Genomic DNA, 25491 nt, shown 5'->3' with positions numbered 1-25491 from the left:
GCCTTACCAACATCTGCAAAATTCCTTCATTATGGAATATGTTGCCATATAACATAATCTAATAATGACCATATCATCAGGTAATATTTGGTTAGTGGTGAATGCTTAAAATAGTACATTGTGGGGCACCTGGGTGGCTCAGTTGGTTAAGCGTCCTACTCTTGATTTCAGCTCAGATCATGATGTCACCGGTTCGAGAGATCAAGCCCCATGTCAGGCTCTGTGCTGACTGTGCGAAGTCTGCTTGGGATTCTCTATCTTTCTCTCTGCCCCTCTCCCACTCATGCAAGCTTTCTCTCTCTCTCAAAAAACACACTGTGAACACGATCCTATAAACAAACGACTGTAATTGGATTGTATAAACATCTACATAAACTTTAAATTTTACATCACTTTACATGTTACAAAGTGCTTGTACATAGTCTACATCACTGGATTTCCAGGACTACCTGTCAGAGAAGCACAGTAGATAATTAGCCTAATGTTACCAGTGAAAAAACAAAGGCTCAAAGCTGTTAAAGGATTGTCCAAAGCTCTACGGCAAATTAGTAGTGGAGTTGGGGCTTCAGCTTTGGGTCTTTTCACCCAATAGTCCAGTCCCCTTTGTTGCTAATTCTAGTTTTCAAACCATGTTTGGTGAGGTTCTAAGGCGAGGTCTTGGGGATTACTCAAGAACTGAGGGTGACACTAAAAAGCCAGGGATTAGGGTCGATACAGTGGCTCTACTTTTGTTGTTCTACATATATGTTGGGGGTTCCATGCTCCATGCTGCCTTGTTAAAGGTAAAAAGGAATGTTTATAACAAAAATTTAGTTTAAAAACTGTTTTACATAGCTGTATATAAAAAACCAAGAGTCTTCCAGTGAAGTTTCAAGAAACTGTCATGTCTTGCAGCAGCTGTTGAACCTTTCATAAAGACAGAAAAAAACAACAAAAAAAAATGCATTAAAGAGTTGGTTTGAAATGTACACTTAGGAAAAAAAGATGAACCCTACCTTTTTCACTTTTTCAATAAATATAAAAAAATCAGTACCTTCTTAATATCTGGTCTCTTATTTTTCTTTTCATGCAAGCATTGACTGGCAACAGAATACATGGTTTCAATGGAAATGGGATCACTGTCTTTCATCTTCGTATCAATATAATCTTCAATTGTCTTTTCTTCATCTTCGATTTCTTCTTTAATATCTAGCTTTAAAACAAATGTTAAAACTTTAGTAGGAGTTTCAAAGAAAAGTGAGAGAAATCAGAATGTAAATGGATTTATTTCATCTACTTCATAACAACATGTACTCTTGTTTTACTGTCTATTTTTATAACCTTACTAAGAATTAAAGACATACAGGAGAAACCCTATTTGTCTATTTATACATCTATTCATACCTAGGTACATACATACCTTTTAGATACTTTTGGCCATTTGCCTTCTAATTTTTGTATTTCTGTTGCTGAGCTAATTGCGCTCATGTTCCCATTGGCAGCATTTACTAGGCTGCTCGCCCAAGGTGATTTGCTTCTTGATGTGCTCCTGATAATGCAGTTCCAATTTCTGGACCCAAAATCCTCCTCCCTGGACAGGCACACTTGTCTATAGGTACTCAAATTATTGAATCAAAGATAAAGAGGTAGAAGGAAAAAGGGGACAGGGCCATGATAAAAAAGTACTGTACAGGGAGAGAGACATAGAACTAGGATGATGTAGTGGGTCAAGTGATGGCCCTGAAAACAGTATGTCCAAGTCCTAATTCCCAGAATCTATGCTTATGACTTTATTTGAAGAAAAGGTCTTTGCAGATGTCATTAAGCATCTTGAGATGAGATCATCCTAGGTTATCCACGTGGACCCTAAATCCAATGATGAGCATCTGTAGAAGAGACAGAGAAGAGAAGAAAACAGACACAGAGAAGACAGTGTGACCACAGAGGCAGAAATGAATGATGTGGCCTCAAGTCAAGGGATGCCAGCAGCCACTAGAAGCTGGAAGGGGCAAGGCAAGAATCTCCTCTGGAGCCTCCAGGGGGAATATGGCCCTGACAGCCCCTTGATTTCAGATTTCTTGCTTCCAGAACTATGAAAGAATAAATTTCTGTTATTTTATGTCCCAATTTCTTACAGCAGCCCTAGGAAACTATTATCATGGAAAAGACTACTTATGTGAGGTCAGTTGTAAACCCTCCAGAAACTCTTCCAGAAGAATTTTAAGGGGCGCCTGGGTGGCTCAGTTAAGCTTCTAACTCTTGGTTTCGGCTTAGTTCATGATCTCATGGTTCATGGGTTTGAGCCCTGTATTGGGCTCTGTGCTGACAGTGTGGAGCCTGATTGGGATTCTCTCCCTCTCTCTCTCTGCCCCTCTCCATCTCTCTCTCTCAAAATAAATAAATAAATAAATAAATAAATACACATTTAAAAAAAAAAAGAATTTTGAAAGCATTTGGGTGATGGCAGAATCTAGTGATGTAAAGGTTCTTTCAAGGATCACTCACTCCCTTTTGGTTATATTTGTAATAAAATCTTACTACTTTATGGTCATCTTGCATTCACACCTTAAGAGTAAGTAAAAGGGTATAATCTTCCCTGAAGTTTTATGATTTTCATTATTATATGATCATGCATAAAGGTTAGGACTGAGATGGATTGTGTGTTTTTCTGTATTTCATCCTTACTCAAACCAAAGGTTTGAGTCTTTCATAATATATTAAAGGAGAAAAAGTCTGAGGGAAAAGGATTTAGGCTTTTAGACAGGTAGGCTTTGCTTAAAAAGTATAAATTACACAGTAAAAAAAAAAAAAGGAGAGTTCTTTTAGTTTTTTTAACTGTCTTGTATATTTATTTATTTATTTTTAATTTTTAAACATTTATTTATTTTTGAGAGACAGAGACAGAGCACTAGTGGGGGAGGGGCAAAGACAGAGGGAGACACAAAATCCGAAGCAGGCTCCAGGCTCTGAGCTGTCAGTACAGAGCCCGACGTGGGGCTTGAACCCATGAACAATGAGATTATGACCTGAGCTGAAGTCAGATGCTTAACCAACTGAGCCACACAGGCACCCCAACTGTACTGTTTTTTAAAAAAAAATTTTTTTTAATGTTTATTTATTTTTGGGAGACAGAGAGACAAAGTACAAGCAGGGGAGGGGCAGAGAGAGAGGGAGACACAGAATCTGAAGCAGGCTCCAGGCTCTGAGCTGTCAGCACAGAGCCTGATGCAGGGCTCAAACCCACGAAGCTCAGATCATGACCTGGGCTGAAGTCGCACACTTAACCCATTGAGTCACCCAGGCACCCCTGTATTTTTAATTTATACACTTTCTCTGTATAATCCCATACACACCCAAAGCTTTATCTACACTTGGACACTAATGGTTCCAAAACATTGTATCTGCAGCTGAGGCTTCCTTCCTGATGTCCAACACACAGTAAGTAATGTACATACACTATAATAACATATATATAGCTATATATAGCTATATATTATATAGAAGATATAATTATTATGTAGATAATATAATAATATAAATATATATTATACAAATAATAACTTTTCACAATAATATTATGTTCTGTAAATATACCTTAATGCGAAATGTTATATAATATATAATACTGGAATAGTACATATCTGGGAAACCATGGAAAGCTTTATAATGTACTTTTTATTAAGGGACACCAGTAACAATATTATAGTATATAGATATCATACTTATGGCTTTTCTTAAAAGAGTATGACACCAAACTCTTGAGCAAACATAGCTTTTGACTTTCTAATCTCCATTGGGAAATAATCTGTTATTCATGTATTATCTGAATTTTTCACACTGGTTTGTCTCATTAGAACACATAAATTAGAAGAAAGTCAGCGTAGATATTTAATTTTAAGAAAAGCTTATACATGATAGTATTTCTGTAATCTTTAGTTTACAAAAGATTTTTGTAAATATTTAATTTTATAAAAAGACCCTCTAACTTCTTAAAATTTACCATATGGGGGAAAAAAGGGGCAAGGCATAATTTTCTCATAACTTTAGCATTCAGTTAGTCTATTTATGTAATTGCCAACGAATGCCGAATATAATACACAGGTAATGTTTTCTATCATAATTTTATAATTAAAATACTTCATAGCGGTGCCTACATGGCTCAGTTGGTTGAGCGTCCGACTCTTGATTTTGGCTCAAGTCATGATCCCAGGGTCGTGGATTGAGCCCCACATTGGGCTCTGTGTTGAGTGTTGTGCCTGTTTAATATTCCCCCTCTCTCTCTCCCTCCCTCTCTCTCTCTCCCACTGCCCCTCACTCCAATTCACACTTTCTTGCTCTCTCTCCCTCAAACAAAAAAATAAACAAACAAATAAATAAAATAAAAATAAAATACTCCATAATAGAAATAGAGAGCAAATTTTACCAATAATTCTATTCTGATACAAATGTGAAAGGAAGCAATATTGTTTTTTCTCTCTGAGCTGAAAAGTCTGTTAGTAATCATCCTGAAAGTAACAACAACAACAACAAAAAATACTGGAGAAGACCTAAAAGATTATATAGTTCTATTCTGATATTACCCACAAAGAAACCAGAACATAGAATATATAAGTGACTTTACCAAGCTTCACAAATCCTTCATGGCAGAGCTGAGATTAGAAGTCTGTTATGCTTTTTCCATATGCCACTGGGTAATTGCCAATGGAAAAATTGCCAATAGAAAGTGACATATCTAGATGCCAAACTTACCCATACAAATTTAGATTATAAATGCAAAAGAAAAGGACTGGAAAAAATGAGTCTTTCAATTACCAATAACTGAGGTTCACGGTATTCATCTACAGCTGGAAGTCCAGTTATTATTTCTAATAAAACCTATGAAGACAAAAAAAGATCCATTACTGTAACACTCAAGACAACATATAGAAACTAGACAGAATATGGATCTTGATTATGAAATCTGATTAATCATTTCCACACATTGCATTATGCCTTTCAGGCATTAAAGCAGAAAGGACATGAGCTGTGGTCATTTCTCACCATCATTCCCTCACAGAAACCTTGGGTTCCAGCAATCCCCACAAGCAGTACTTTTCGACTGTCAACTTACTAAACAATCAGCTCCACTCACTATGTATTCTAGACATTCTGTCCCCTGTCTTGCAGGGGATTCTTCACAAGAATAATTGTCTCTGGCTTTTAGAATATTATTTTCTAAAGTTTAGGCCTATCCTACAACTCTGTGCCTTAACAACACAGTGCTATGGAGTTAAATTTCCATATAGGAAACATACACGCAAAAATAAGATGAAGTAGCACCTAACTTCTCCAACCATTTCCACTCACTCCATATTAAAAGTTATTAGGAACAGACCAGTAGATCAGAAAATGCCAAAGTGTACATCTGTTAAAAAATATTTCATTTAAAAACTGACAGTAAAATACATGCTGTATATGATTTGCTTTATGCACTAATTTAAGCTTCATACTAATTTGTGAGGATAGTGTGCTAAAAAAGTCATTTCTTACAGTAACTTCAGAAACCAATTTAAAAGTTTACAAATTTGGAGAAGCTTTTATGACTTTCTCATTTAACTAAAGGTTAAAGTAAACAATATACATACTTACATAAGAGAGCTAAGAAAGACAGGTGTGTTCAAAATATTCTACTTCAACTTCACAGTTATAGCCAGAATGATTATTGTTACGAATTATATATGTGAAACTTACCACACCAAAGCTGTATATGTCAGATTTGGCTGTTATTTCTCCTCGTAAAGCCTCAGGTGCCATATAAGCTGTTGTTCCCACAATTCTGCTAGTCATGACTGTTTGGGCAAACTTCTCAGAAGCCCGTGCAAGCCCAAAGTCTGATATTTTGGCTGTAAAGTCTTCATCTAGTAAGATATTTGCACTGAAATAAAGTAAAGTTTGAAGAAAATAATATTTTTCTTTTCAAGCAAGTCAAACAGTCAGGTGTATGAACATATGTACATATTTACAGAGTAGACTATTTTATAATACACATCTTAAAAGCCTGAAATTCGTGTAAACAAATCTAGACTTCAGATTGAAGCTAAAGAGAAATAATTGTCTTCTTTTTCCTTTTTGTTTCTTGAGGAAAAATTTTAGAAGAATATAAATGAAATAAAACTGTCCACATTAGTGAGAGATAATTTCATTGTTTCACAAATAATTTATTTTGGGAAAATATCCCTCAGTCTCCTAAAGCTCCAGTCTTAAATTCCTTTCCTAAAATTTCCCAACTCATTTAACAACAAATTTCCAAACAAAGTATCTTAATTATTCATCTCTTTATTCTTTTTTTTTTAAGTTTTTAATTTTAATTCCAGTATAGTTAACATGAAGTATTAGGTTCAGGTATTATTCTCTCCCTCTCTCTCTTTTTTTTGTACTATCTGATAACTTTCAAAGAGGAAAGAACATGGCTAAAAGGTCTTCATTCATTCATTACACACATTCACTCATACACACATTCAATAAAACTTTATCAAGGACTTGCTATGTATAATAGTATTTGATCTCAGTGCTGCATAGAGGGGGAGTTTTCAAATCTTGTCCGTGACAAAGGTATATACCTAATTTTAAAAATCCAAAAAATATTCCACAATGGTGATGTTATGTACAAAACGCTGAGAGAACAACTAAATGCCTGGAAGAACTGGAGAAAATTCTAAAGACAGGGTAAATGTGTGCTTAAAGGATTGTTAGAAGGTGATGGCTAAATGAGGGGAAAAGGTATTTTGGCAAATGGAGCAACATGTACATAGTGATGAAAACAAAAGCATATGATCAATTTCAAGAAGCTGGTGCCCATGGAACATGGAGAGAATATGAACTTCATTCTGTGATAGCAGGATGCCAGTGAAAGTTTCCTAGTAATGAATTAGTGCTATTACACCTGAGTTTTAGGAACACTACCTGGCCAATGTAGTAGTGAATGGAAGAGAACTGGTACAGACTGGTTAAAGGCTGACCATGAAAGCTTGTAATAAAATAAGAGATAGAGTCTAGATAAAGAAAGAACACTGTGGGTGAAAAGGAGCTGAAAAGTTTGAGGCATGTTCAAAGGAACTTTGTAATTAGTCTGATACGAGGAATGAGAAAGACTAGCTGGGAGACAGGATGAATAGTGACTTCATTTAATCAGGAAGAGAATATAGGAGGAAGATTGGTTTGGAAGAGAAAATGAATTTGATTTCTGACATGTTAGCTTGGAGGCTGCTGTGGGACATCCAGGTGAGGTATCTTTGGCCTGGAGATACTGAAAATATAGGATTGGAGGCTGATGATACGGATGATGATAGAGTCACCCACAAATAGATAGTAGGTGAAGTCAATATAATGTCAGTCAGCAAGAATACGTTGTGAGAACAGAAGAGACAGGAGGTGAGAACATGAGGAAATGCACCAATATGGAAGGGATGAGAGAGAGTGCCTGTCCTGTCATCCAAGCTTGATCCCTCTATCTGGACTCCATCCTAAATTCTCAGGAACCTTACTCTATAAATTATCTTCTTCTTTCTTCTACTTTATCATCTCCCTCTTCCCATAGGCATAAAAGCATGCTTTAGTCTTCACCATCTAAAAAAAAGGTTTCCTGAGTGACATATTATTTTCAGCGATCATTCTTCACTATCCAAATGTCTTAAAAGACTTGTCTACACTCACATCTCAGTTCTCCAGCTTTCTCTCTCCTCAACTACAAGCTGAATTCTGCCCAATTGCTACGTGTGGAAACAGAGCTCTGTAAAGATACTAATGACCTTCAGGGCACTAATCAAATGGTTATTTTCAATCCTCATCCTGACTTCCAGAAAGCAACTGATATTTTTGACTAATACTTCTTAGGAAATGCTCTCTTTCCTTATTTTCACGGATACCACACTTTCCTGCTTCTCATCTTACCTTTCTATGCCTATTTTCTTAGATTCCTTAGGGATCATGCTCTTCTAGTTGGCCATTAAGTCTTAAAGTTCCTTAGGACTAAATCTTGGGACCTTTTCTTAATCTCTATCTCTCCTTAAGTGAATACAATCATATGACAGGTCTTCAATTATCGCCTACATGCAAGTAATGCACAAATTTAATGTCTTCAGCTCAGACTTCTTTCAGGTCCAAATCTGTATATCACATTGTCTGTTTAACATCTCTACTTCTATATCTTAAGAGAATCTTAAACATAACATGTACAAAAGAGAATTCATATTCTCAACCCTCAACCTGGTCCTCTTCCACACATCATCCCAGAATGCAATTCAGGAAGCTATAAATCCAGGAGTCATTCCTGACATGTCCCTCTTCCTGACCCCTCTGCAGCCAAGATATGAGCAGGTCCTGCTATCTTAAATCTCTCAAATCTGCTCACTTCTTTTGATATGAACAGCTATCACCAAGACTTCTGTGAAAGCCTAACTCTCCCTTCTTACAAACTGTTCTCTACACTGAGAGTCAAAGTGACCTTCTCAAAACTTAAACATGAGGCCACATCCCTACTTATAATTCTTCAACGGCATCTGGTTATTTGATGATAAAAATAAAGTCCTTACCTTAGTCTATTAAATCCTACAGGGTTTAGCTCCTTGCTGATTTCTATAAATTTATCTTGTATCAATCATTCCTTCCATTTCTGCACTTCAGTTATAACTGTGTTCATTTCACTTCCTGTAATTAATTCATCATGACCGCATGCTCCCTCTCAACATTGGTTTCACAAATGCAGAATGCTGTTTTCCCTACCTTCTTTAGCCACCCTCAACTTGAGCCCACTTATTTCCCACTCATTCTTTGGATCTCTGCTAAAATATCACATCCTCAGAGAACACTTCTTTATACTAATATTTATATTAAATACTGTATACTGCACACTAAAGTTTTTTATGATCTCGTGATCATTCGTCTGATGTCAAATGTAACAAGTGCTACTTTTGCTAAATATATTATCTTCAGTGCCTACCATATGGTAGGTGCTCAATTAATATTTGTTACTTATGTAAGAAGAAAGAGACCTGAAATGCACCCATGGAGGATGAAAGTGATTCAGAAAATAATGGTGACCTCGAAAATAATTTTGACAAGGTAAAAGTGGTCAAGAAAAACAAAACGCCATGCTATTAAAAAAAAAAGGCCATGTAGGATGAGCACTAAAAATAGATCACTGGGTTTGTAATAAAGGAAATTATAGAACATCTTAATGAGAAGAACTTTCATGGGGTGCCATAAGTTAAGACATGCATATGAATATGAATTGAAAGAGTGAGAGCAAGTTATTCTTTAAAAATTTTTTTTTAAATGTTTGTTTATATTTGACAGAGAGAGAGGGACAGAGCATGATCAGGGGAGGGGCAGAGAGAGAGAGAGAGAGAGAGAGAGAGACAGACAGACAGACAGAATGGGAAGCAGGCTCCAGGCTCCGAGCTGTCAGCACAGAGCCTGACCCGAGGCTTGAACTCAGAGACCGCGAGATCATGACCTGAGCTGAAGTCGGACACTCAACCAAATGAGCCACCCAGGCGCCCCTAGAGCAAGTTATTTTTTAAAGATGGTTCTCCAAAAGCTTTTTAAGAGTAGCATTTACCTTTTAATGTCTCTATGAATATGATGGTTTTCATGTAAAAAACTGATGCCAGTAGCTGCACCCTGAGCAATCTTGCATCTCATATGCCATGAAAGTGGTGGAGTATCATCCTTATAAAGTAAGAAACCAACCCATTAAAAAAAAGAACAACTTTCTCAGCAACTGCTGAAAATGATATCATATCACCCAGATTTAGAATTGCAATTTTTAAAAACTGTTCAAAAATAATCTCTCAATAAGATCAAACCGGAGTTACCAATTCTTATTTAACAATAAAAATATATAAGAGCATCTTCAAAGACTAGTCTTGACTGATAATTTTATGTTTAAGATTATTACCTAATAGAATGGCAATCCCAGTTGTTTACCTATCAGCTGTATAATTTTCAAAAAACAAGAAAAATATTAAGATTAATGTGGTTCAAATAACCTTGTCAGAAAGTGAATATTCATATTCCAACACATAAACAGAAAGCCAAGCAATATGATGAACAAATATCTTACCAAGCAGGACAGCCTGTCCAGCAATGACCCATTGGGCATGTAAACATACACTAAGCAGAGGTCATCTCCATCACTTGAGAAACCAAGTAGTTCTACTAAGTTTTCATGTTGACACCTACGACAAATAATTTTGCACTCAAAATTATTATGATACATACATACATTCAGCTGTAGGTTGAAGGTTATTCAATTTGGAACTTTAACAGAAAAAAAGGAGTAAGAAAATATTGATATGCTATGTATCATTATATTATAATATGTATGTTTATAGTATGTATATTTATTACAACCGCTTATAATTTTCTGCAAACAGTTCTTTCAGACAATACTGATCAACATTAGAAGCAACCCCTTTTTCCATTTTAGAGTAAAAGCTCAATACTTTAGAACTTTGGAACTTGTGACAGTTTGGTTAAGGACTTGGCTTGATATTTACCTTTGCGTAGCACAATTTTCAATGATAGTACAGGCAAGATTTCAACAAGTCTGCTGAAACTGGTATGACAATCTTTTCAAGAACTTTTTAACATATCCAAAGCACTGATTTATAGATGTGTGATTTTTAACTACATCTAATTTACACATTTCTGATCTTTAATGATATGTTATTTATAACCTAATTTGAGTTTCTTTATATACTTGAATAAAACTAAAGAGAGCTGAAACATAACAAAACCTTAGGTTTCCAAGGCAAAGTAGAAAGAAAAGTGGGCAAAGTCCTAAGTTTAAAGCCTAGCTTTGCCACCCTCTGGATATTTGACCTATAGGCCAAATTAACAGTTAACAGGTTAACAACCTCACTGAACTTCAGCAACTTTACCAGATGTGGATAGTAATACCGATTACATAACACGGATGCTCTGAGAATTGAATGAGGAAATACATGAGAGCCTAGAAATATACTTAGAACATGATAACATTCCATCCACGTGCTTACTCATTTTGATTCAATATCATCTAAAATTCTGACATTTCATTATTTCAAATCAGACTTTAATTTGAAATCAGTCTGTCCTCATAAATATTTTAAGAAGTACAAATTAAAACAGTAAGTGCTCTATTTTCCACCAAACTGGCACATTTTTAAAATGAGTTGGCAACATTTGATGACTTTATACTATATACAAGGCACTGCAGTAAATGATTTACCTGCTTTGTTTTATTGAATTCTCACAATAACTTAATGAAGTAAACACTATTATCCCATTTTATAGATGAAAAAACTAATGAATAGACAGTTAAGAAACTTGGCCAGGGTTATTTTGCTAGTAAGATCCAAAAATTGGTACTTGTTAAGAAACAGTGATAATATTCAACGGTGGTGAGGTAAAGGTGAAATTTGACATTGTAATACATTGCTGGCAGGAGTATAAATCACTATTTATAAAGCCATTTGGACATGTACTTGTAAAGTTTTTAAGAAGCTCATGAATTCTGAATGAGTAATTCTTCTAGGACTCTACCTGATGAAATATGCAGAGCTGCATTTAAAGATTTATGTACAACAAGATTTAATGGAGCTTTAATTTGTAATGTTGAAAATTAGAAATTAACCTAGCAGGGTAATGGTTAAATAAAATATAATCATCATATATGCCAAATAATTAACATATAATACCTTGAAATTAATGTATGATAACAAAATGTTTTAAAATTATTTTTAATGACATGGGAAAATTGTATACACACATCATGAGGCAAGTACATCAAAATATTAGTCATGGTTATCTCTGAGTGATATATTTAAGGGATGATTTTTATTATTGTAAATATATATTCCCGTATTTCATAGATTATCTACTTTGGACAAATTACTTTTAGGATTGGAGAGTTGGTGTTAGAGTAGGGGGAACAAAATCCTGAAAGAGGTTTTTTTTTTTTTTTTTTAATCAGTATGCATTATTTTTACTGTCACTGAATTAATTCCAGTCTGTTCTTTCTTTCTTGGGGTTAAGCAACTAGAATCGGTAATTTATAGCAATGGGTGTAACTGAGTGTAAACTGGTAAATCTCATTAGGATTGTATAGTGACTGAGGGTGACTACACTTATGGTGGTGAGCACTGAGTAATGTAGAGAACTGCCGAATCGGTATGTTGTACACCTGAAACTAATAGAACGCTGTATGTCAATTACATTTCAATATTAAAAAGATACATTTAAAAAAAAGTAAAAAGAAAAAAGGTCAAGCTCTGGAATCAGATCAGAATATGAAAGGCAGATCTGATTTTTACTGGCTATGTGGCCTCGGGCAAGTTACTTGATGTTTCTAAATCTCAATGAAAAAAAAAAAGGTAGAGAGGTTACAATAACCTTTATGAGGATTAAATGAGGCCACACACATAAAATACACTGCACTACAATTATTAGAATAATTTCCTGATTTGTTTCCCTTATTCTTCCTGAAGACACCCAACAATTTTCAAGCATACTGGGTCAAAGTTTTCTAAGCATTCTGGCATATAACTTTTTCCTGGTTTAGGGTTGTTAAGATATCTAAGGGCCTATTATTCTATAATTTTTTTTTTATATCTCTATAATTTATCTGTCATGAATTTTGGGAGCAGCAGAGGATAATGGAAGATATTTGAAACCCTTTGTAACTTTGCTATGATTTAAAATAATAACTGCTGTTTTATCTACAGGCATATAAGCATATGCAGTCACAGAATTATAGAGTCAAAATTCTTTCAATTCCTCTAATCTGAACCCTTTATTTTAATTTTACATATCTGAAAATATCACTAGTTCATGGCATACTCTGGGTAAGAAACCAGGCCCCCTGCTTCTTGTCCTGCTCTTTTCCATTATACCACACTGTCAAATTAACTTACTTTGCCATAACTTTTATTTCTTGATCAAACTGCTGTTTCAGTTCTTCAGTACTAATGTCAACCATCTGAAAAAATAATATGTAATATAATACAACATGATAACCTTAAGGCTCCTAAAGCTAGGAGGAGGCACAAGCGATTGCCTGGCTGATCTTGCTTTCTTTAAAATAGTAAGGCATTATTCTCTCCCTTCTGTAGAATAACCGAGAACTGGAAATATTACTGATTTGTTCAAGGTCCTATGGCTAGTTAGCAGAAGGAAAAAAACCTTAAAAACCATATAACCATATAAGTCTCAGTTACTGTAGGAACAAAATGAAATAATGTGAGACTTCATTGTATAAACATTCTGAAGAAAAAATTTGCTGTAAGAAAACATAAGCAAATTTGAAGGCAAAAAGAACAACAAAACCTGCAAAAGTATTTGTACTGTATATGACAATGGGTGACTATTTTTATCATATAAATATGTATTATATGGATATTTCTAAAACATAATAACAGATTTATAATGTAACAAATCAACTACATGCTGAACACTCTAGTACCAATGGGAATGAGGGATCTAGACAAGAATTTTTTCAATCTTTTTTCTTATTGTGTAATTTTTAAACTTCATTTTTAAATGAGAACAGTAACATAAGAAAGTTATTTTTACAAAATTCTCTTAGTGTCTTCCCATTTTAATCTTGATTATGCATAAAAGCACTATGTAGAACAGGGCTTCTCAACTTCATTTTGTGATTCTTCCAAAATTATATATACAATTGTATGTGTATGCCCATAACTACATTTTTGTAGGGACAGGATCCATAGCTTTCAACAAAATTTTAAGTGTTCAGAACCACCAGCTTAGAAGATGTTTAAAGAAAATATGCTCTGAAATAATGTATTTCCTAAGGACTAATTTAAAGCTTAAGATAGAGCACCCTAGGAAGCAACTTTTTCCTTTAATTCTTTTTACTCCTAAACATGTAACTTACTGCTGCAAGCTTCTTCACTGCTACAGTTTTGTTGTTCACGCAGCCTTTATACACAACTCCAAACCCGCCCTCTCCCATCTTGTTGCCACCGACAGAAATGGGCCTTTCATCAAAGTTATTTGTGACATTCTTCAATTCATAAAACGAAAAGCTGTGAAAACCTATAATGTCAATGAAATAAGAAAAAAAAGTGCTTCAATAAAAAGGATATTGGTTTTAATAACTTCAGTGTTTTCTCAACTTGATTATTTCATGTATACACAAATATTTAAACTTTGGATTAGACAGGATAGGAGAGAGTAAAGCTATATTTTAAACTAAAAATTTAAGTTTTATCTTGAGAATTCTGTTTGGTGGTCCTCCACCCAAAACTCTAGTCACTTATTTTCTTTACAAAATGACCTTTTCAAGTTATGTAAATATTTATACATTTTTTCATATTTCTATGGTTGTATATTCTGTTGACTGTACTCACTGATAACACACTAATACGATGAAGATGGTGCTTAATAGGTCAGGGGGGAAAAAAAGAAAACCCACCAAAGAGCTATTGCCAGTGTGCACAAACAAAAGGAGAGATTTATTTCAAAGCAGTGATGGGCCTAATGACAAACCCGCCAGGGGAAAGCACTGCACATGTTACTTACGTGTATCACTCCCTGCTAAACTTGTATTTTCTGGGCTTGAGGAGTCAGGGGGCATATAGTTTTGTTCAAGATCCTGCACAGGTAACACAAATGTCCTGTCTTTGCCACAGAGAGGCAATTCTTTCTGCGGAATTGTTACAGCTTCTTTAGCAGGTAGTGTATTAACAGTTTGGGGAACAGCATCTGCCAAATGAAGTTACAAGTTGTTCTTCAATACGGAAAAGTGTTTGTCCAAAAGTTAAACTAGGAACTTGGTTCATTTGACATCACTTCAGTTTCCACATGTCAACCCCATTTTCTCACAGCACACATGATAAGCTACCTAGTATGAATTTGTTGAGTTTGAGGTTAAGGTGATTAGAGAGGGTAAGGTGATGTTTTCAAAAAGTCTATGAGCCACCTACATCAGAGCACTGAAGTGCTTGTTTAAAAACATATACCTTAACCCAAGTCAAGCATTCTGATACAACCAGGAAGCTACCTGTTTAACAAAAACCCCAAGGGATTCTATTGCACACTGAAAAGTGACAACTGCTAGCATAAATGGCATCAAAGGGAAATAAGGCTATTAGGAAGGCATCTAGACAGTAACCCACCAGAATACAATGTAAGGATATCATGATCACAGAGTCCCATGAGGGTGGAGGTTAAGGGTAAAGAAAATCAAGAGCTAAAAACAAACAAACAAAACCAACCAACCAACCAACAAAAAACACCCCAAAACTAATTTTCATCCTTCTACACTTCCTACTGGCACAAAACTACCTGACTTGAATGGTGGGCTCAGGCCCAGTCACGAGGCCTCCTCCTCAGCAGCAAGTCCACAGTGCCCTATGTCTGGGGTGCTTTTTGAGTTGGGGAGGGTGGAAAGAATGAAAAGGAGTCTCAAATGTAAAGTTCATCTACTAGGAGAAAAAAGTCCAAGTAAGAAGACATGTTCCCATTTCTGCCACTTGCCTTTGCACCCTAATCGTTGATGCCCTACTCATGCTCAAGTTTACCTGGTAGCAAAAGACTTGCTGGGGCAAAAAACTCATTTTGGACCAAAAGATCCACAAGATCACCAACTGTGCAATTTGTGGTACCCCAGTCAAACAGTAATTCACAAGTGGGGCTTTTTCCAGTTTGAAGTAATGCTTCAAATCTCCTTAAAAGCAAGCAACAAAGAAACAAAATTAGTATGTAAATAGGCTTAACATGAAAATAGGAATTAGTCCCTCATGCCCTTGTCTGGCCCATACCATCTCCGATAGTATAAAAGGAAAGGGGCAGCAGAAGAACCAGCCAGAATTACAGAGAACTGGGAAGATAGGCAGAAAGGAAAAAGATGCTGAAGATGATTATACTATAGGTTAGCATATACTGAATACTTACTGAGTATCTGCTCAGTGGGCCATGGGATGCACCCACATAAACTCATTTAATTCTCAAAGATACTACAAATGTAGTACTAATTATGAATGAGAAAGCAAAGCATAAAGAGGTAAAATAACCAGCCGATAGCCACACAGCCAAAAAACGATATCTAAATTGAGATCCAAATTAAAAAAAAATTTTTTTTTCAATGTTTTTATTTATTTTTGGGACAGAGAGAGACAGAGCATGAACAGGGGAAGGGCAGAGAGAGAGGGAGACACAGAATCGGAAACAGGCTCCAGGCTCTGAGCCATCAGCCCAGAGCCCGACGCGGGGCTCGAACTCACAGACCGGGAGATCGTGACCCAGCTGAAGTCGGACGCTTAACCGACTGCGCCACCCAGGCGCCCCGAGATCCAAATTTAGATCTCACTTGACATAAGGGTCTGCTTTCAACCTACTAAGCTATATTTCTTCCCTACCTGACTTAATAACTCTGCTAGCCATATGAGTTTAAAAAAAATTTTTTTTTTAATGTTTATTTATTTTTGAGAGACAGAGTGTGAATTGGGGAGGGGCAGAGAGAGAGAGGGAGACGCAGAATCCGAAGGAGCCTCCAGGTTCCTAGCTGTCAGCACAGAGCTTGACATGGGGCTTGAACTCACAAACCGTGAGATCATGACCCGAGCCGAAGTCAGACGTTTAACCAGCTGAGCCACCCAGGCGCCCCTTAAATTTTGTTTTTTGTTTTTTTTAAATTTTTTTTTCAATGTTTTTTATTTATTTTTGGGACAGAGAGAGACAGAGCATGAACGGGGGAGGGGCAGAGAGAGAGGGAGACACAGAATCAGAAACAGGCTCCAGGCTCCGAGCCATCAGCCCAGAGCCTGACGCGGGGCTCGAACTCGCGGACTGCGAGATCGTGACCTGGCTGAAGTTGGACGCTTAACCGACTGCGCCACCCAGGCGCCCCTTAAATTTTGTTTTAATGTTTATTTTTGAGAGAGAGAGAAAAAGAGAAAGGCAGACAGAGAGGACAGAGGATTCGAAGCAGGCTCTGTGCTGACAGCAGCAAGCCCGATGTGGGGCTCTAACTCACTAACCATGAGTTCACAGCCTGAGCCGAAGTTGGACGCTCAACCAGTTAAGCTCCTCAGGCACCCCCAGCCATATGATTTTCAATAAACCCTCCTGTTTAATGAAATACAATACTATACATAAACTTGGAGAATTATTCCTTTGATCTTAATTACATTTTAGTTAAATTAAGGAAAAACAGGTCAGTTTTTTGTTCTTATTTCTTTAAAAATTAGTTTGGAAACACTTAAAAATGTAACAATTTTTTCTGGTTTTCCTCCAAATTTTTTACATTGAAAAATGTCAAACCTACATAAAAGTTGAAAGAATAATACCAGGAACAACCATTTGCCCTTCACCTAGAAGCACTAATTGACCAGTTGATAACACTTTGTCATACTTGTGTTTTTGCCCTCTCCCTTTACCTGTATGTGTGTGCATGGGAGCACATGTGTATGCACACAGGCTTTACAGTGGAAGCCAGACACCTTGTACAATGTCTCACAGTCTAGACTTGTCTGACTACTTCCTCATGATTAAATTCAGGTTAAAAATGTTGGGTAAGAACACTACATAGGTGACAATGTGTTCTTCCCACTGTATCACATCCAGAGGGCACATAATGCAGTCTGTACCATTGTTAGTGACCCAAAGTTTGATTACTCGGTTAAGGAGGTGTACTTCAGATTTTTTCTTTGTAAAAGCACCATTACCCTTCATAATTCATAAGTAACCTGTGGATAATACTTTGAAATCTTATGCAGATCTTGTTCATTGACAACTTTTCATCTTGTCGTTTTAGCATCACTGATGAGTCTTGCATGAAGCAATTATTCATTGGTGGTTGTAAATTGGTAACTTTTCTATCATTTTTTCAATAATTATTTGTTACCATTAATCTGTAGAGAAGAGCTTTTTCTCCACCCCCCCCCCCGCCTCAACCATTCTCCAGAAGGTTGTTTTTTTTTTTTTTAATTTTTTAACGTTTATTTATTTTTGAGAGAGACAGAGCATGAACGGGGGAGGGTCAGAGAGAGGGAGACACAGAATCTGAAACAGGCTCCAGGCTCTGAGCTGTCAGCACAGAGCCCGACACGGGGCTCAAACTCACAAACCGTGAGATCATGACCTGAGCCCAAGTCGGCCGCTTAACTGACTGAGCCACCCAGGTGCCCCCAGAAGGTTTTAATAGTATATCAGTAAACTATCTTTGAAAGTTGCCTTTCAAGGTTTAATCTTAAACTTCTTTCAAGTAACTTAAAGTGTTTATCCTTCATATGAGGAAACACTTCCTAGAAGGACTAAGAAGTTAAAGTTTTGGGATCTTTATTAGGTTAATGCTGAAAATCATAAATTAATGTCTTTTCCTCTTACTTCGAAAGACAGATTTTGATATAGGTTTGAGCTGAAGTAACAGCTTCAAAAATAAAATCTGTACTTGTATTTTACACTAAATCAAGCAGAGATAAGTAGATAAAGAATGAAATTATCTGAAGATAGTGTTGAAAAATCCTGCCTAAGAACTAAGAATTCTGTTTATAGATGTGTACATTTATAAGCAACTTTAAAATGTCAATTTGAAGAACTCCCAAAGTACACTGGTAAGGTGGAGTAGAGATTTATACACTTAGAATTTTACTAGAGATGCTTATAATATCCTATGTTCAATCTGGAAATGACAAGTGTGAGGCAGAGGGAACTGTTCTCAGCTTGCTAAACAGAAAACTATAGTAAAAGTAGGAATCTTGATTCTAACCCAAAAACTTATTTGAAGATCACAATACTAGCCAAGCTAACATAATGGAGAAGGAATAAAAAAATCATACACACACACAGAGGAAAAAGAGAGAGTTTTACTTTCTGAATTGCAACATTAGACAGTATTTACATCTATTCATCATTCTAGATTGTGATGTAAGAATTTAAAAAGGAAGAGAATTTTATAGGTTACCTTATGTGAAACTGATTGTATCTATCATCACCAGATGGTTTTTTAATAGCTACCGCTAACTTCTTCCATCCTTCTTGAGGATCAATAAAATCTGACAGCTTCCTGATTAGTCCAACATTGAGGGAGCGCACATATGTTGAAGATGTTATGGGTTTATTCATCTTCTCTTCCTAAAATATGGAAAATTCTCATTAAAATTTTACAGTAGTTTTAGTGATGACATCTGTAAGCTTATAAATCACATTTTTCTACAGCATATGAAATGTTGGCAACTGATTACACCATAATAAAGGAACACTCCAAAGTCAACTAACTGATATCCTAAGAAGAAATTAAAATTGTGGTTTATTTGTTTAATTGTCCTCTGCTCTTACTTACTTTCTCTACCTATAATTATCAATAAAAAATGGAAGAATCTTTTTCTGACACTGACATTTCCCAAGTATAATTTATCCAAAGGAGTAAAAAATTTACTTTTTCAGAAAAATTCCTGTGAATATATTCAGGAATCAAATCTATTAAATAACAGAGATTTATTTTTTAATTTAAAATATTTTTCTCAATCAGTATTTATTTACTATGAAACATTTACCACCACTCTTTGGTAGAAGTAAAAAAAAAAAAATGTCCTGAAATAATTTGAGTAGCATTAAAAGACACGGTAAATAGTCAACTTTTTCTATAATATCTTTTTCAAATGCTCCACATTATTTGAATCCAGCAGACCTATCTGATCATAATTCATTCTCTACTAAGCCAAACCCTGTGGTTCACCACTTTACACTCTAGAGCAAACCTTTATTTCCTTATTCCCCTTTTTCTTTTGCCACTGGACCCTGGAGAGCATCAGCCAGGGATAGATTTCACAATTTTACTGGTACAACAGCATTACTGAATATACCTAAGAGAGCCTGGTAACTGAGCGGACTGGTATGAATACAAATTAATGGGGACCCCTTTTCCATGGGGCCTTCAACACTGCTGTTAATCCTTTTACTTGTCTTCTCTCAGCTTATTGTCCTTAGTGACTATTTCACACCTTACCCTCTTTCCGTGTGGTTTTATTTGATCTCTATGCCTCTCGTTTTTAGCAAGTAGCAACCTTTCCTTCTAATTCATCAAGACAGAGAGATTTAGATATTCTTCTGTCAATTATTTTCCTGCTTCCCCCCATATATATATATTTTTAAAATTTTTTAATGTTTACTTATTTTTGAGAGAGAGAGAGAGACAGAGCATGAGCGGGGGAGGAGCAGAGAGAGAGGGAGACACAGAATCTGAAGCAGGTTCCAGGCTCCATGCTGTCAGCACAGAGCCCGACGTGGGGCTCGAACCCACGTACTAAGAGATCATGACCTAAGCCGAAGTTGGAGGCCCAACCGAATGAGTCACCCAGGCGCCCCATCCTCTTATATTTTTAATTTTAAGATGTACTATAATTAAATTTTGGAGCAAAAAATATATTCACGTGGTACAAAATTCAGAAGCTATAAAAGAGTAAGAAGCAAATGTCTCCCTGATCCTAGGCCTCTATATTTATATTCTCTTCTCTTTGGCCTTCTTTGACCATGGCATCTAAGTAGGTCTATCTGCCTTCAACCTAATTGTCTTTGATCACTGCATAATGTAACTGTAATCATGTATTTATTTGTTTAGTACCTGCCTCCCCCATCAGATTATAAGCTCCATGAGTTCAGGGACTATGCTCTTTCATTCACTAATATAAAACTAGTGACTAGCATGTGGTATATATTGCAGATAAATGTTAGAAATGAATGAATTTGTTGTCTAGTACCATGCTAAGTAATTCATATATTTCACTTAACCCTTACAGTGATGAAGACAATTTAACATCTTTACTTCACAAAGGTAGTAAATGAAGAGTTGTACATGAATCTGTATCTTACTCCAAAATTCATTCCATATGTCCTTGCTTCTATAACTCAATGCATTGTTTGAGTCATTCTCTTTTCTATAAAGACAAGACATATCCTTTCATATATTCATATGTTCAAATAACATGTCAGGCTTTGGGGGCACCCGGGTGGCTCAGTTGGTTAAGGGTCCAACTTTGGCTCAGGTCATGATCTCGCGGGTTCGTGAGTTTGAGCCCCATGTCAGGCTCTGTGCTGACAGCTTGGAACCTGGAGCCTGCTTCAGATTCTGTGTCTCACTCTCTTTCTGCCCCTCCCCTGCTGATGCTCTGCCTCTCTGTCTCTCTGTCTCTCTCTCAAAAATAAATAAACCTTAAAAAAAATTAAAAACAAACATGTCAGGCTTTGTACTAAGTGATGGGAGCTACAGAGAGGAGAAAAATCTTTGTTTTCAAGCTTCTCAGTCCAGCAGGGGATACAAAGAGTGAATGACAAATGTTACAAGAGGGGTGTGCAGGGTGTGGATGCCCAGTGAAGGAGCATCAAGCCAAAGCAGTCTAAAGGAAATATATCAAGATAGATTTAGGTGGGGTGGGAGATTAGAAGGATGAGTGAAAAGGAATGAGGATAAACCTAAAAGGAAATTCCAAGCAGTAGGAATAGCAGGGAGAACATGGATTAGGCTCAGGCAAGGAGTTTGCTATGGCTGGAGCATGGGATGCATGTCATTAAGTAGTAAGAGAAGAGGTAGGAGAGGTAGGCAGGGCCAAATCATCATGCACCTCAGATATTAAGACAAGGAGTTTAAGCTTTCTACTAAAAGTTATCAGGAAGCCATTTCAGGATTTTAAAGAAAGGTGTCATGAGATCTTATTTGGTTAAATGGATTCTCCTGGATAAAAAAATTTGAAGGAATGTATATTGAGATAAAGAGACCAGTTTGAAGACTTTGCAATAATCTAGGTCAGCAGAAATGAAAGCCTGAAAAATGTTGAGGAATGGAGGGAAAAAAAGACTCAAAGATTTAGGAGGCCAAATTGAAATAATTTAATGACACATCAGATATTAGAGGGAGAGGAGAGGGAGGGAAATCCAGAAGTTGATTCCTGGTTTTTTGGCTTGGGCAGTTAGATGATAGAGGAAATGAAGTGTTCATGGTCATGTTAAATGTGAAATATCTACCTCTGGCACCATCTAGGGGATTTGGCACTAAGTAGCTAGATATATGGTCTGGAGCTTAGGAGAGAGGTTTAAGTAAAGAATGCTCAGTGTATGAGCATTCTCAAATGTTCACAAGTAAATTGTTGGTTGAAGCAACAAGTAAATATGAGGTTGCCTATTAGGAACATATAGAATATGAAGAAATGAAGAGAAAGAAGAACCTTTAAAAAGTATTGATTAGCCATGGAGGTAAGAAAAAAAGCTAAGACAATAGCATATCAGAGATTTCTAGAATAGGGGATAGGTTGGTATAAAAGACCCAAAGAGGTCTGATAAATACTGATGGTTGTGTTAGATTTGGAAACTGGATGACTTAAGAACAGTTTTTATAGAGCAGTGAGTGAATGATAAAAGTACATTTTCCAAGAAATCTGGGTTTGAAGGGAAGGAGACACAGAGACAGAGACAGAAGGCATCAGTTCTCAAATTTGGTCTTGGTACCCTTTACACTCTTAAAAATTTCTGTGGACTCCAAAGAGTTTTTGTTTATGTTGGTTAGATCTATCAATATTTACCTTCTTAGAAACTGACACTGAGAACTTTAAAGATTACTTATTCACTAACTGATTAAAAATAATGAACATATTACATGTTAGCATACATAATATATTTTGATAAAAATACATTTTCCAAAATAAATAAAAGTGTGATATTATTTTACAGTTTTGTAAATGTCTTTAATGTTCAACTTAATAGAAGACAGCTGGATTCTCATATCTGCTTTTGCATGTAATCTGCTGCAATATATTGATTTGGTTGACATATATGAAGAAAATCCAACTTCACACAGACACATAGCTGGAAACAGTATTTTAATAGCCTTTTCACAAAGTAGATTTTTCTCTTTGACACTATAGTGAACCTTGATAAAAGATAATTTCCTAAACCATATCAATGAACTTTGTTTCATTAAAGTTCATTGCATTCTGAATCAATCTTTTACTCATAAGCGATTTTGACCCTACAAACCTCTTGAAAGAGACTTGGGGACACCAACAACATCCTGAAAACTGCTGGTTTAAGATTTGCTTTTAGAGTTAAGCCTGGTTGAAGATACAAAAAGGGATAGTGAATAGAGTATAGGTGAAGATGTAGCCTTGAATAGAAGGAAGATTCTTCCAAATCTTGAAAAGAGGAAGCAGAGGTTTGGATACAGACATATTTGAAGGGAGAGGGAGAATTCTCACACAAAGTTATTTTTTGGTGAAGCAGAAGGTGAATTCATTTAGGGCTCAGTAAAATAACTGCCCAATCACCTTGAGGACAACCAGGTAAATGCCTAGGATTTCTTCAAGCTCAATGCAAAAGGCACTATTGGCTTTCCCTGACAATCATCTCCTTTGCTCCAAACTATCACCAGTCACTCTTCCAGCATAACAATTATCATATTTTATTGTTTAATGTGTCTGCCTTCTCTTCTAGATGGTGTGCTTTCCTAAGCAGGGACCCAACCAAATTGAGCTTTAGCAGCTACTCAAAATAGTTGTGTTGGATGAAAGACTGATTTTAAAATTTTAATTTAGTTTTTTCAAGTTTATTTATTTATTTTGAGGCAGAGAAGAGAGGGAGAGAGAGAGAGAATCCCAAGCAGGCCGAAATATTGAATATTTCAGAATGCTAAAATAAATAAAGTAGACTGAAGTCTACTTTGTGCTGGATACTGATCTAAGTTCCTAGAGATAAAACATTAGGAAAATATGAAAAAAATAACTGAACTCATGGAGCTTATATTTTTAACAGAGGAAGATAGGCAATAAGCAAATAAACTCTATACTATGCTACATAGTGCGGACAAAAATAGAGAAGGGGTTTCATTTTTAAAGAGGGTGGTCAGAGTAGGCCTCAGTAAAAAAGTGCCATGTGATTAAAGGTCTGACGAAATGGGAAAGTCAGACAATGGGATATCTGTGGGAGAAGCTTGGAGACAAAAGGAATACTAAATATAAAGGTCTGGAGTGGGCCCACTGAGAACAGCAAGGAGATGCTAAGTCTGGAGAGGAAGGAGCAGGAAAGTAGCAGATTAGATGAGAGAGGTAGGCTAGAGCCTATAGCCTTTGTATTGATTTTGTTTATCCTCTGAGTGAGAAGACAGTGGAGGCTTTGAGAATGGAGACATACCCTCTATATTCATGTCTTAAAAGGACACTGGGGCTGCTGCTGAGAATAAAGGATATTGGAGTAAGAGTGGAGAGGCAGGGAGTGACCAATTAAGTAGTTCACGAACAATCCAGGTGGGAGGTGCTGGTGGCTTGGGTGGTAGCAGAAAAGGTGCAAAGTCTTAGGATGCTGTATATTTTCTGAAGTAGAGCAAATAGAATCCTATGTGCTGATATGAAGGGCAAGGAGATTGCACCAAGATTTTTGGCCTGAACGTTTCCCGACATTTACTGGGATGGAGAAGACTGTAAGGTGCAAGTTTGGCCCGCAGGATCAGGAGCTTGGATTGGACAGGCAGAAAGCAAACTTCAAATGAGTGCTCAGCTTGAGAGAATAAAAGAGATAATGAACTTTCTGACCGATCTCTTCAAAGATTACCCTTAGAAAGGGGAAAGGCTGGCTTTAATATTCTCCGCTCTTAGGGCTCCTTGGGCAGTAAGTTTTCAAGCACAAATACAGCTATCTGTTTCCATTTTAAATGGCATTTTCTCGCTTTCTCAGGGTCTGCTTTTTATCCCTTTGTTATCTCTCTTGCTCCAGGCTGTCAGGTATACTTTTCCCATCTGATTATGTACTTACCTGATCCTGACAGCCCTCTTCACTTTCTAATTTCCTGGAAACTTGGAAGCCAGAGTGACAAGTTAATTAGAATCTTGTGGAGGCCCAGAATGCTTTCCATGCCACGAGCATCTCTGCCCGAAGCTGGCCTTACTTCCTGGTTCTCGGGAAAAGAGATTCATTTCGTAAATTGGTTCCCGCAACACAACGCTTGGGTGTTGAGAAACAGGACGCGAGGTCTGACACAGCCACACAATGAACTTGGTGACGCCTCTCCACGCCCCGGGCTCCTCCCCAGGTCCTATTCACTTTTTGATCCTCGGGAACCCACCCAAGTTTTTAGCCTGGAGCAAGCTGTGCGCACACAAACTACTTCCTCTCTAACTTTTCTCACTTTGCTATTTTCCTTCCGAAACCTTCCCTCAACAACCTTGCGGCAGAGGGATGGAGGCCGGAGCACAGATCTTGGACGACCTGTGAAGAAGGCGCGCACGGCGGGAATCCCTTACCTGCCCAGTAGCGGGGCGCCAGGGCGGCTGGGGCGCCTGGGCGGCCGGGGCACCGCCCAACTGAGCCGGCTGCGAGGCAACCCGGACTTGGAACGGCAGCGGAGCAGGAAGGGTCCCACCTGTTAGTTCCAGCCCGAGACCCCGCCCACGTCCAAACCCCGCCCCTCCTCTTTGCAAGTCCTGGCGTCTCCGCAGAGAAATTCCGGGTCTTGAGTAAGGCTCCGCTTTAAGTGGCAGCCTGCCC

At 36.9% G+C, this 25491-nt stretch overlaps 1 protein-coding gene across 5 annotated transcripts; it reads right to left on the bottom strand.

The window, feature by feature from the left end:
* Positions 1-330: 330 nt before the first annotated feature.
* IRAK4 (interleukin 1 receptor associated kinase 4) lies at positions 331-25402 on the bottom strand. 5 transcript variants are annotated; one of them, XM_006933627.5, is made up of 12 exons: positions 25248-25402; positions 18929-19098; positions 15546-15691; positions 14545-14727; positions 13898-14058; positions 12915-12979; positions 10082-10196; positions 9578-9687; positions 5710-5893; positions 4792-4854; positions 1034-1192; positions 331-906 (listed from the first exon to the last, which is right to left on the bottom strand). In XM_006933627.5, exons 2-12 carry the CDS (start codon positions 19087-19089, stop codon positions 871-873), a joined length of 1383 nt encoding a protein of 460 aa, XP_006933689.1. In that variant the 5' UTR covers positions 19090-19098; positions 25248-25402; the 3' UTR covers positions 331-870. The 5 variants fall into 5 exon arrangements, 3 of the variants coding, with proteins under 3 accessions (XP_006933689.1, XP_044917597.1, XP_023112733.1); XM_045061662.1 differs by lacking the exon at positions 25248-25402 and adding an exon at positions 24760-24906; XR_002159668.3 differs by having other exon boundaries at positions 1034-1188.
* Positions 25403-25491: the final 89 nt, after the last annotated feature.

The sequence above is a fragment of the Felis catus genome, chromosome B4 (assembly GCF_018350175.1).
Source record: "Felis catus isolate Fca126 chromosome B4, F.catus_Fca126_mat1.0, whole genome shotgun sequence".
Lineage (NCBI taxonomy): Eukaryota > Metazoa > Chordata > Mammalia > Carnivora > Felidae > Felis > Felis catus.
The sequence above is the reverse complement of the archived record's forward strand: the minus strand, read 5'-3'. Positions and strand labels throughout refer to the sequence as shown.